Source organism: Scyliorhinus torazame, chromosome 22, assembly GCF_047496885.1.
Source record: "Scyliorhinus torazame isolate Kashiwa2021f chromosome 22, sScyTor2.1, whole genome shotgun sequence".
In the NCBI taxonomy this organism is placed as follows: Eukaryota; Metazoa; Chordata; class Chondrichthyes; order Carcharhiniformes; family Scyliorhinidae; genus Scyliorhinus; species Scyliorhinus torazame.
In genome coordinates this window covers 72,827,530-72,841,091 of record NC_092728.1, presented here as the reverse complement: position 1 = coordinate 72,841,091, position 13,562 = coordinate 72,827,530, and the positions used below count along the sequence as shown (strand labels likewise).

General features: G+C 46.9%; 1 protein-coding gene across 3 annotated transcripts in view; it reads right to left on the bottom strand.

The window, feature by feature from the left end:
• LOC140399129 (regulator of G-protein signaling 3-like) overlaps positions 1–13,562 on the bottom strand; it is a 369,904-nt gene that overhangs the window by 231,251 nt on the left and 125,091 nt on the right. For 2 of the 3 annotated variants that reach the window (XM_072488325.1, XM_072488326.1), the window contains 2 exons: positions 1,869–1,950; positions 1,489–1,594 (listed from right to left, as the gene is read on the bottom strand). In XM_072488325.1, the coding sequence (XP_072344426.1) occupies positions 1,489–1,594; positions 1,869–1,950 (188 nt within the window). Of the gene's footprint in view, positions 1–1,488; positions 1,595–1,868; positions 1,951–11,263; positions 11,459–13,562 lie in introns of those variants that run through there. The other variant, XM_072488327.1, reaches the window with a different exon arrangement.

Here is a 13,562-nt window from a genome sequence, read left to right as displayed (position 1 = left end):
CTTGACTCTGTGGGAGAGGGGCTGTTTAGCACAGGGCTAAATCACTGGCTTTGAAAGCAGACCAAGGCAGGCCAGCAGCATGGTTCAATTCCCGTAACAGCCTCCCCGAACAGGCGCCGGAATGTGGTGACGAGGGGCTTCATTTGAAGTCTACTTGTGACAATAAGCGATTTTCATTTCATTTCATTATTATCCTCTCAGAATGATTGCATGCGTGCTCCCCTGCCACCATTCCAACAGTTCCACAAGGTTAGCTGGGCCATGCTAATTTCAATGCTAGTATATGATGGAGGTATAATATGGCAGCAAGTTTATTCTACATACAGCTCAGCAGATAAACAAACTCCTTATGCCCCCACACATAAATTTGTCCATTTATGTTCTTTTGGAGGTTGAGCCAATAATCATTAACTGTCTTTAATAAGCTTCACAATGTAAATGCCAAAGCTTACACTTGCTGATACATTGACAGTCCAGACTCTCGCTGTCCATGAAGTCTGCAACAGGACCCTCAGGGTTGGAAGCTGCTCAGGATTGCCTACCATGGCTATCTGAAGTGTCCGCAGTGAAAGTTACACAATCTTCCATCTCCTAAATTGTACCCACTGGGCTTAAACTGTGTCGGAGCAGTGGGATGGAAAAATCAGCCATAATCTTCTTGAATGGCAGTGCAGGCTCGAGGGGTCGAGTGGCCCATCCCTGCTCCTAATTTGTATGTTCATAAAATGAGCCCCCAAGACAAAGCTAATTCTTCATTCGTCAAGTTGAATATCAGTCACAGATGGAACTGAGCAGTTGGATTCTCTTTAGGACTGGCTTTAGTGTTGTTACCGATGTGAATGTTTAAAATAAGGAACTAGTATTTTCAGTCTGATGATAATTCACTTTGTCATTACTCAAAAAGATTACCCAGTCACAAACTCTGTTCCCTTCCCACCAACTCTACCCTCTCCTTGTAACTGTTTGAAGGTTTACCAGACAATTTACATCCTTCGTGTCATATTTGACCCTGAGAATAAGCTTGCTACCACATACCACACCATCACACAGACCACCTATTTTTAACTCTGTAATAATACATCCCTCTGCCCTGTCTCTGCTTTTCTGCTGCTGAAAGCCTTTCTATGTCTTTGTCACCTCTAAATCTGACTATTCCAATGCACTCCTGATTGGTCTTTCTAGTTTGACCCTCTGCAAAGTTGAGGTCATTTCTCACCCCACAACCCCACTGAGAACCTTCCGAGCATGCTGTTGGTCATCTGGCCTAATGCATGCTTAGGTAGCTTGGTGTCAAGTTTTTGTTTGATGCCATTTGTCAAACACCTTGGAATATCTTAGTAACACTGAAGGCACTCTACAGTAATGAGTGGTCATTGTTGTCGTTATACGATAAAGAAAGCAAGATGCATTTGATCTTCAGTTGGCAAATGATCTGTGTATTCAATTTAGAACACTGCCATTCCACTTTACTTGCTCCCCTGGTTTTACCTTATTGCATGAGCCAGCTCCACACATTTCCACTGTTCTACATGCTGTCCATTCAGCTGCAATAGAGTATCCAATGATTGTAGTCCTGCTTGATCAGCTGGGCCACCTAAGAAAAATCAACAAAACAACAATAATTAAAAATGTGAGACTACATGGACAGAACTGATTTTCCATCAACTTCACCTCCCTGTGGCATTTCAAGGCATTCCACTGAAACAATATATATATATATATAAATATATATCTTTTGACATTGCACAAAGTATTTGTTTTTAAACTAAAAGATACCAAGCAATCACTGATTTGGATGGCCGTGACCTTATCTTAAAGGCAGTGTCTATACATGTGTCTAAACCACCATCAAACTTTAAGTATCTTGCCTGGGTCTACTGCCTGCACACGAACGGGAGCATCGCAACAAATTGTGAAGCCAAAGCCATCTTTGCCTCGTGGAATCGTAACCTGAAACAGATCGCAAAGAAACTGGTAACATAAAAATTGAAGCATTTTCAAAAAATCATGGGCCGATAATATATTTTAACAAAAAGCTTAGTTATAAAGTTATAAGCAGCTGTATAACAGAGCTTTGACAGAGTCAGCCAGACTCGGAATGTTAGCTCTCTTCTCTCTCCGCAGATGCTGTCAGACCTGCTGAGATTGTCTAATATTTTCTCTTTTAGTTTCAGATTCCAGCATCCACAATAATTTGCTTTTATCTTCGTGTATAATACAGCTTTTTTGCTGAACAATAGCAACATTATCAATAAATATGGAAATACATTAGTCTAATTTTCAAGCTTAAAATGGGTTATATTGGCTGGAAATAATGCACATTTTTGGTTGGGACATGATTAGGAAAGAAGGGAGAAAGAAAGTACGCTGTCATAGTGTGAATTTTCTTATGGGAATCCACCTATATCTATGTGTTTTGGACGATGAGTTGTGCAATCGAAGTGATATTATAAGACAGGTAGTAATTTGATTTAAATATCTGAATGGAGTCCTGATTACATCATTTGATTTCCATATTTACTAATATTCATACACACTGAATAACAAGTATTTTATCCATCATTTACCTGCCAGGGACTAAGTTATAAACAGCAGTTAATTCCCAAAGCGCTGAGAGAATTTTCTGCATAACCGTCAAACCATTTCTCAACCATTTTTACTGTTTTGCTACTGCAGCTTACTACAGCTCCCCACTGATACCCCAACAACCATCAAAATGTCAATTGCCCTGGAGGAATCACCCCAGATCTGTGTACTTTAGAGTAGAGTAGGAGGTATCTGCACCTGACTGCTGATATCCCGACATCATAATCTGCAGATAGAGGCACTACATTCTCTATTTGTCAGATAATTAATGCTTTCAGTTTGCAGCTGATGCTATTCTGATCTCAGTACAAACCAATAGTGTTTTTATTTTTTTTAGAATCCAAAAAGCCAGGTATTTTCTAAAAAATAAAGCCAAACGGTTCACAATTTAAATTTTTTTAAATTGCACAAATCAACAAACGTGAATACTAATAACTAAAATAGTCTGTTGCATTAAAGATATTAAAAGTATAATGAACACAGTTACTTATAATTTAGCTCAAATCTCTTAACATTCCTTCTACACCCATTTGATTTCCAACTTCAAAAACCTAAGTCAGATATTTATCCATAGCCACCTCAGGTCAAAATCCTCCTGGTTCTAACACTCTTTACCATCAATGTCACTGGGAACCACCAGTTAGAACTAATAAAAAACTATTGGCAACAAACTAAATGAGAGCAGAGGGGTTACACAGATTTCACTGTTAGGGAAAGTGAGAAAGCATGGGACTGCAGGAACCCAAACTCCTGCTCCAGTAGCCTTAATAATAAAAATTATTATTTTTGACTTCCGGGTGCGGCTATGCAGACCTAGGTTGCATATTCGGTAGCTCCAGCTTGGAACGGACCTTTGGGCTCTTTTACAGGGCCCCCTCGGCATTTGTTTGACATTTCCCGGTGTGGGAAGAAGACTGCAGCATTCCCCTGACAGTGTCCCCCAGGAATGTTATGTCTTTTGGCTACCAGACCCGGCAAACAGTAAACGATTTGGCTTGAGCTGCAGGAATAGACAAAGGCCTCTTCCAGCATGCAGGCGGGGGAAGGGCAAGCTTATAGCTGCAATCTGACTTGACTCTATCAAAGGTGAATTCTAGCAGCAGAGGGAACAACTGTGAAAAGATCTACCAAGGCCATTGAAGAAGCAGGGACGAGGCTTCCGGTGGCGGCCATGGAGGAGTAGGTCGCGCATTCGGCAGCTCCCGTCTGGAACGGACTCTCAGACCTTTTTCAGGAGTTTCCATAGACTTTTTGGGGCAGACTGGTGAAGCGAACACTGCCAAAACGATTCCCTCTCGACTTCCGGTTGCGGCTATGGCGGCGGCCAGGGACAAAGGGGAGCTGCAGGAGTTCATCAAGCGCTGCTTCGAGGAGCAGCGCGAGGAGATGCGCAAGGAGATGTTGGCGCCTATGCTTTCGGCAATTGAAGGACTTGGGATCACCCAGAAGGCCCACGAAGCTAAGATCCAGGAGGTACAGAAAAGAGTCAGCCAGAACGAGGACGAGCTCTTGGGCCTGGCGGTGAGAGTGGAGCAGCATGAGGCGCTACACAAGAGGTGGGCGGGAAGACTCGAAGACCTGGAGAACAGGTCGAGGAGAAAGAATCTGCGAATCCTAGGTCTCCCTGAGGGAGTGGAGGGGGCTGATGCCGGGGCATACGCGAGCACGATGCTCGAGGCGATGATTGGCACGAAGGCCCCTTCGAGGCCGCTGGAGTTGGACGGGGCACATCGGGTGCTGGCGAAGAAGCCCCAGGCAAATGAGCCGCCAAGGGCGATGGCGGTGAGGTTTTACCGGTTCAGGGGCAGAGAGTGGGTCCTGAGGTGGGCCAAGAAGGAGCGGAGCAGGAAGTGGGACAATGCAGAGATCCGAATATACCCGGACTGGAGCACGGATGTTGCAAACCGGAGAGCGGGTTTCAACCGGGCCAAAGTGGCGTTGTACCGGAAAGAAGTGAAATTCGGAATGCTGCAGCCAGCGCGACTGTGGGTCACATACAAGGGCCAACACTATTACTTCGAAACGCCTGAAGAGACGTGGACCTTTATACAAGCCGAAAAGTTGGACACTGACTGAGGGTTTGTGAGGGTGGGGGGGATGTTTTGGGGTTTGATGTGTGATGGTTGTTGTATATAGGGGGTCAATCACACGCAGGAAATGTTACATGGGCTGGGGGGGAGAGACAAGGCCGCGACAGGAGCTGCGCCAGAGGGGGCGGAGCGGGCTTTGGAAAGCGCGGGGTGTTTTCCCGCGCACGGGAAGAAAGGCGGGAAGGGGACGAAGGAATGCATATGGATTGGGAGACTCCCACGCGGGGAGGTCAAAGAGACGGCGGGGGACGGCGGGGTCAGCAGGCGTCAGCTGACTTACGGGAGTGACATGGGGGGGAGCAAAAAAGCTAGACAGGGGTCTAGCGGGGGGAGGGGAGGGGGGGGAAGGGGGGGAAAAAGGGTTGCTGCTGCACTGGCCGAAAGGGAATGGGACACAGAAGAGGTGGTCGGGACGGGGGTGCTCCCTCTGGGGGACTGGAGGGCGAGGGAGGCGTGGACACGGGACTGGCCCAGAAAAGCAGATGGCTAGTCGGCGGGGCGTGGGGCGGGGGGGGGGGGGGGGGGGAGCCCCTCCAATCCGGCTGATAACGTGGAATGTGAGGGGCCTGAATGGGCCGGTGAAGAGGGCTCGAGTGTTCGTGCACTTAAAGGGACTGAAGGCGGATGTGGCCATGCTCCAAGAGATACACCTGAAGGTGGCGGACCAGGTAAGGCTAAGAAAGGGATGGGTAGGACAGGTATTCCACGCGGGACTGGACATGAAGAATAGAGGGGTGGCAATATTGGTGGGAAAGCGGGTGTCATTTGAGGCCAAGACTATTGTAGCGGACAATGGAGGGCGATATGTAATGGTGAGCGGTAGGCTGCAAGGGACGTGGGTGGTGTTGGTAAACGTATACGCCCCAAACTGGGATGATGCAGGATTCATGAAGCGCATGTTGGGGCGCATTCCGGACCTGGAGATAGGTGGCCTGATAATGGGAGGGGACTTCAATACAGTGTTGGATCCAGCACTGGACCGCTCCAAATCAAGGACTGACTGGAAAGAGGCCAGCGGCGGCCAAGGTACTTAGGGGGTTTATGGATCAGATGGGGGGAGTGGACCCATGGCGGTTTGCAAGGCCGCAGGCCAGGGAATTTTCTTTCTTCTCCCATGTACACAAAGCCTACTCCAGGATAGATTTCTTTGTTCTGGGTAGGGCGCTCATCCCGAGGGTGGAGGGGACGGAGTATTCGGCTATAGCCATTTCGGACCATGCCCCGCAGTGGGTGGAACTGGAGCTGGGAGAGGAGAGGGACCAACGCCCGTTGTGGCAGCTGGATGTGGGACTGCTGGCGGACGAGATGGTGTGTGGGAAGGTGAGGGGGTGTATCGGAAGGTACATGGAGGCCAACGACAACGGGGAGGTGTGGGTGGGGGTGGTATGGGAGGCGTTGAAGGCGGTGATCAGGGGAGAGCTAATTTCCATTAGGGCTCATAGGGAGAAGACAGAGGGTATGGAAAGGGAGAGGTTAGTGGGGGAGATTTTGAGAGTGGACAGGAGATACGCAGAGGCCCCGGAGGAAAGATTACTTGGGGAAAGACGACGGCTCCAGACGGAGTTTGACCTGTTGACCACAGGGAAGGCGGAGGCACAGTGGAGGAAAGCGCAGGGGGCGACCTACGAGTATGGGGAAAAAGCTAGTCGGATGCTGGCACACCAGCTCCGTAAGAGGATGGCAGCGAGGGAAATAGGGGGAGTCAAAGATGGAAGGGGAGCCACGGTTCGGAGTGCGACGAAAATAAACAAGGTATTCAAGGCCTTTTATGAAGAGCTGTACAGATCCCAGCCCCCAGTGGGGGAAGAGGGGATGAGACGATTCCTTGATCAGCTGAAATTCCCGAGGGTGGAGAAGCAAGAGGTGGCTGGTTTGGGGGCACCAATTGGGTTGGAGGAGCTGAGCAAGGGTTTGGGGAGCATGCAGGCGGGGAAGGCCCCGGGACCGGGCGGATTACCGGTGGAGTTCTACAGGAAGTACGCAGACCTGTTGGCCCCGCTACTGGTGAGGACCTTGAATGAGGCAAGAGAGGAGGGGACCCTGCCCCGACAATGTCGGAAGCGACAATTTCTTTGATCCTCAAGCGGGACAAGGACCCACTGCAATGTGGATCGTACAGGCCGATCTCGCTCCTCAATGTGGATGCAAAGTTGCTGGCAAAAGTGCTGGCCACGAGGATCGAGGACTGTGTCCCGGGGGTAATCCACGAGGACCAGACGGGATTTGTAAAGGGCAGGCAACTAAACACCAATGTGCGGCGGTTCTTAAACGTGATAATGATGCCATCGGAGAAGGGAGAGGCGGAGATAGTGGCAGCTATGGACACGGAGAAGGCCTTTGACCGAGTAGAGTGGGAGTACCTCTGGGAGGTGCTGCGTAGGTTTGGGTTCGGGGTAGGGTTTATCAATTGGGTTAAACTCCTTTACAGAGCCCCGATGGCGAGTGCAGTGACGAACCGGCGGAGGTCGGAGTACTTTCGACTGTACCGAGGGACGAGGCAGGGGTGCCCCCTGGCCCCCCTGTTGTTCGCATTGGCAATCGAACCATTGGCCATGTCATTGAGGGAGTCTAATAAATGGAGGGGGGTGGTCCGAGGGGGAGAAGAGCATCGGGTGTCGCTATATGCGGATGACCTGCTGCTGTACGTGGCGGATCCAATGGAGGGGATGGTGGAGGTCATGCAGACTCTAAGGGAGTTTGGGGAGTTTTCGGGCTATAAGCTCAATGGAGGGAAGAGTGAGCTCTTTGTATTACAGGCGGGGGACCAAGAAAGAGGGATAGGGGACCTACCGCTGAGGAGGGCGGAGGAGAGCTTTCGGTATCTGGGGATTCAGATAGCCAGGAGTTGGGGGATCCTACATAAACTGAATCTGGCGAGGTTGATGGAGCAAATGGAGGAGGATTTCAAAAGATGGGACATGCTCCTGCTCTCGCTGGCGGGTAGAGTGCAGTCGGTCAAAATGGTGGTCCTTCCGAGGTTTCTGTTTGTGTTTCAGTGCCTTCCCATCGTGATCACTAAGGCCTTTTTTAAGAGAGTAGGCAGGAGTATTATGGGGTTTGTGTGGGCGAATAAGACCCCGAGAGTAAGGAGAGGGTTCCTGGAACGCAGTAGGGACCGAGGAGGGTTGGCGCTGCCAAACCTGGGGAGCTACTACTGGGCAGCAAATGTGGCGATGATCTGCAAGTGGGTTATGGAGGGAAAGGGGGCGGCATGGAAGAGGATGGAGATGGCGTCCTGTAAAGGAACGAGCCTGAGGGCGTTGGTGACGGCACCGCTGCCGCTCTCGCCGACAAAGTATACCACGAGCCCGGTGGTGGCCGCAATGCTGAGGATCTGGGGCCAGTGGAGACGGCACAGGGGTGCAATGGGAGCATCGGTGTGGTCCCCTATCAGAGGTAACCACCGGTTTGTCCCAGATAAGATGGACGGGGAGTTCCAGAGCTGGCATCGGGCGGGGATTGGAAGAATGGGGGACCTGTTCATCGACGGGACGTTTGCGAGCCTAGGGGCACTGGAGGAGAGGTTTGAGTTACCCCCGGGAAATGCCTTTAGATATATCCAGGTGAGGGCTTTTGTGAGGCGACAGGTGAGGGAATTCCCGTTGCTCCCGGCACAAGTTCAAGATAGGGTGATCTCGGGTGTATGGGTCGGGGAGGGCAAGGTGTCGGAAATACACCAGGAGTTGAAAGAAGATGGGGAAGCGCTGGTAGAAGAGTTGAAGGGTAAATGGGAGGAGGAGCTGGGGGAGGAGATCGAGGAAGGTCTGTGGGCTGATGCCCTAGGTAGGGTTAATTCCTCCTCCTCATGTGCCAGGCTCAGCCTGATACAATTTAAGGTGGTCCACAGAGCGCACTTGACAGGGGCGAGGTTGAGTAGGTTCTTTGGGGTAGAGGACAGATGTGGAAGGTGCTCAGGGAGCCCGACGAACCATGTTCATATGTTTTGCTCATGCCCGGCACTGGAGGGGTTCTGGAGAGGAGTGGCGGGAGCAATATCTCAGGTGGTGAAAGTCCGGGTCAAGCCAAGCTGGGGGCTAGCAATATTTGGAGTAGTGGACGAACCGGGAGTGCAGGAGGCGAAAGATTCTGGCCTTTGCGTCCCTAGTAGCCCGGCGAAGGATCTTGCTAATGTGGAAGGAGGCGAAGTCCCCCAGCCTGGAGGCCTGGATAAATGATATGGCTGGGTTCATAAAGTTGGAGAGGATTAAGTTCGCCTTGAGAGAGTCTGCGCAGGGGTTCTACAGGCGGTGGCAACCGTTCCTAGACTATCACGCGGAGCGTTAGAGGAAGGTCGGTCAGCAGCAACCTTGGGGGGGGGGGGGGGGGGACTGCCTGGGAGGGTGGATGAGCAAGAGATAACATGAAGGGTTGGGGAAACTGGCACGTACGGGTGAGGGCCAGTGTACAAAGCTGTGTAAATATATCATTTTGCCATGTATGTATCTTGCTCTGCGCGATTTCTCTTTTTTTTTGTTACGGGGTGGGGGGTTATTGTTTGTAAGGGAGAAAAATTGTGTTAAAAAACTTTAAGAAATATATATATTTTTTCAAATAATAAAAACCTTTAAACTCAAATGAGAAGGCCCCACTGGCTTTCTAATCGCTTTACCTTGCTAGGTGCCCATGATAGGTTCCCACTTAAGACCCAATTAACACACATTTGTGTCCCACTTGTGATGAAACCCCAATATGCATTTAATAACAAGGCTCCTGTTGTAGTCTGGTAGGCACCTTGTTGATGACCAAAACCAATGGCACTAAAATTAGGAATCAGTCAAAATATAGTTGGAAATAGAGCTCCTCCTATTAACTGCTGTTGAATTCCCCCTATTGAATTTGAGTATCATCATTTTGCTTCCATATCATTTCTAAGTTTGATTTGTGTGGTGTTAAACCTAGTCATGTAGAGACACCTCAGTGGCAGAACCTTGTGGATAGCAGCCTCCTGAGATTCAGCACCAAGACACAGCATCACCAACTGTTCCTCTCCTGCCAGAGTCTGCTTTACCACAATCACTGGTCAGCATCACAAGGGAATCAATTAGATCAATGGAAACAGAACAAATTTCCTCTGCCAATTCAAAACTCCAGGGGCTGGACTCTTCAATTGTGAGGCTTTGTCCTCACGCCGGCCTGGGAACGGTGGTGTTTTACGCCCAAACATTCAGCACAAAACGGCCACCGAACCTCCATTTGGTTAGGGGCTAGCATGCCAGCAGCGTAGAGCACCCGGCTCTACCCGGCCCGGAGAATTACTGGGTCCATGGCCGCGGCCGCGCCGTGCAACATGGCGGCAGTCGCTCGCAGACCTGGCCTGCAAAATAGTGCCCCCCCTTTGGCCCCGGACCACCCCCCAACAGTGCCCCCAGCCCCTGATAAAGTTCCCCATGCTGCAGATCGGCTCTCCCCCGACTGTGGCGGCGCTGAACCGAGTCCGCAGCAGCCACGCCGAATTCCCGGCGGGTTAGACCATGATAGACCCATGCCGTCGGGAACTCGGCCGGTGGGGGGGGGTGGTGGAGCAACGGGGGGGCGGGGTGGGCCTCAGGCAACGTCCTGAGGCTGTTGATACAGCGTACTAGGGAACTTTGATTCTCTGGCCGATTGCCGAACGTGACTTCGGTGTCGGCAACCGGAAAATCCAGCCCCAGGTCTCTATGACCTGTGTATCAATGCGAGAAGTGCTGACTACTCTAAAGGCTTATGGTATGGAGGGATCCAGTCCAAATCTCTCCGTAGTTGCCAATTCTCACTGGTGAACTATACTGTTGAAAAATTGTCATGCTGATCTGTGCACATGGCTGCTGGAGTCACCGACTTAATGTGTTATCTGCAGCACAGTGCTTGGCACTCACACACTGCTAGTTAACCAGTAACTATACCAATACTTGGCACATAGAAAGCATCCTTCTTATCATAAAAAGGTTTGAGGAGATTCAGATCCCCAGCGCAATAAGCTCAGGCAGGATGCAAGTTGAGAAGATTCCTTCTTCTAGTCTGCCATGACAGTTGTTCACTTATTATAACTAATTCGGTACACCCTTATAAATCATGCCAAGATTTTAGGAGCTAACAAACTGACTTAGAAATCCCAAGATAAAAACTGACTTGACAAAGTAACTTATTTTACTTCTACCATGTATGAGTTTTGAAATCCCAAACATTACATTAGTTCTGATTATCTCCAGTTTATAATTTACGAGTCAATATTTTGTATCTATGATCTTTCAAAGTCTAAAATTTACCCAAAGTAGAAAAACGTTGTTACTTCTACAGCCATAAACTACAGTAAGTTCCAATGCAACTTTAGGACTTTGTAACACGGTAAAATACATTCCGTACTCCGAAATATTTCACAAGATCATATCAGTTGAAAAATAATCAAATTATTTATATTTTGAAGATGATTACACATTTTACATAAATGTACAATGAATTTGACAAGAAAAAAAGATAGTTAAGCCTTTAAAAATCCAAATTCACTCAAATTAGGAATGTGACAAAGTGCACAAAATTCCTAAGCATGTCTTAAAAAAATGAATTAATGTACTGTACACATTACTAAATTGAGTTCATAAATGCTGTACCTGATGCCCAACTGCTTGGAGCATTGTTGAATCTCAATAGTTCTTCCGGCAATCGGCTGGACAATTCCTGTTTATGCTGTAATTTATATTTTTCTAGAGAAACCACCCCGGTTTGCAGAGCTGACTACTTTTAGAGATTCAGTTCTTTCAAAGATTTAAACACGGATCTTGTATATTCCATTAAATAAATTCATTGCTTTGCATGTGCAATGAACTGTTAGACACAGAACAAATTTCCCGAAGCTGTGTGTCACTGGCTTAAATGTTTCAGAGTGGGCTGTAATTTAGTTGGCATATCCACCCATGGGAACTCAGATTTAGAAGAATCGCAGGAAGCAACCTTTCACCTCCCAAACCTCTGGCTCTACTGCATGCCTCTGAACGATAAGCCATAAGGTTTCCTGAAAATTTCACTCAGCAAGAAATACACTTACTTTTATGTCTAAGTGGTTTCTATGAAGTAGAGTATACCCTTGGTTCCTCCTAATCTTTGTAGTCGGTTCCTTGCAGCATGTTTACATACTGCTGAGAAATATTTATTAACATATTCCCAATAACAGAGCAATAACAGAAATTGGTTAGCAGTCAAAATTTAACCAATGATTACTGATTCTGTACTAGTCACAATGTCACTAATGATTAGCAGAACTTGTTTTAACTTTGCATAAGAAGGTACTTGCGGATTAAGCTGAAGAAAGTATTTCTTTTTGATAGTCAGTGAAATGATTAAACTTCTAATGCACTTAAAAACCTATCAAATTATATTTCCTCTACTTCCTCAAAGTCCATGATTCAATGCTGTTTCATGATTCATTTATATAAAAAAGGATCAAGCAAGAAAAAGCGTAAAGTACAAAATGCTTTGTGGGATTAGTTACTGGCAACAGCAGGTAAAACAATAATTAAAATGATTAATATTTTCAGTTACTCTTAAAAGTAAAATTCCCTAAGTGAATATTATAAAAAACGTTGCACAAGAGGATTTGATTCTTATGCACGGACAAAGTGTAAACACTGTTGAGTCGAACTTCCTATTTCAACTCCAACGTTTACTTTATTATTTCCCATCTTTGTCTAACACATTAATCACAAGCAAAACATTTTTCTTAGCATAACAACCATTAATAAAAAATGCATTGGGGACCTTTCATAAAAAATACTTCTGTATTTATGCAACATAAAATGTTTCCTACGCACATTGAAGCATGTATACCGCAAAGAAAACGGAGAAACATTTTTAAAGTTAAAATGTTATTCTGTATATTTATATGGTCAGTGCAGAAAGAGACCATTTGGCACATCGTGTCTTCAATTAGCATTAGCTTAATCTCATCCTATGCTTCCTCTCTGTGCTCATTTTTTAAAAGTAACTACTTAATTACCTTTTAAAGTTTTTAAGGAAAGCTTGCGGCATAAAATTCTAACAATTGTTTGGGTAAAGATTTTTTTTTTAACCTCCACTTGAAGTATTTTTGTAACTATTTTAAAAGTCGTGCCCTTGTTAGAATTTTCAGTGACCAATGGAAATAATTAAACACTAATATAAACCTTTCAAGAAATTGAAAGCCTCTATCACGTCATACTTTTAGCCTTCTCAGTTCTGCAGAAAAACGTTCAAACTGCGCAAGTCTCCTCTTGCCTATAGCCTCTACCTCATTAAATAATTCCAGTAAAAATTAGCTCTGTTATTCTGTTGTTTTGATAACTTTTTTATCAAGGGATTCCCAAAAAGGTGCACAATATTCCAAATGGTACTTATTTAAGGTCATGTATAAGTTGAACATTACCTTTGCACTTCTGTAATCTCTGTCGCCTGACCAAACCAAGACTGCAAAAATGGGCTCTGTACTGTAACTGTTGTCTGCCTTACAGAAATGCCAAAATGAAATAAAGGTGGCTGAAACGTTTCTGGCCACTTCCAACACAGTTCACATGTGTGCCCTTACTGACAGGGCACTAGTGGGGCATGCCATGCATGTGCCAGGTGCAACATAGTGAACAGATTGTAATGTCATACAGCCTCTACCACTGATCTGGTGCACAACCTGCCATTTTGGATCACACAAGTCAAGTTAACACACTCTCTTAAACACTCCCATGTGTTCAGTAGCACGAGGAATCATCCCCAAAAGTGTCAGTTTTAAAGGAACAACCATTCATCTTCCAGGTGAGCTGATGTTGACTTAACTTTTATTGTTGCAGACTTAGTGGAAGTAGTGTTGATTTTTATTGGAGGATTTATTTTGCAAACATTTTGCATTTATCGGAAGGTGGTGTTGGATATTGACAAAGCGGTAAA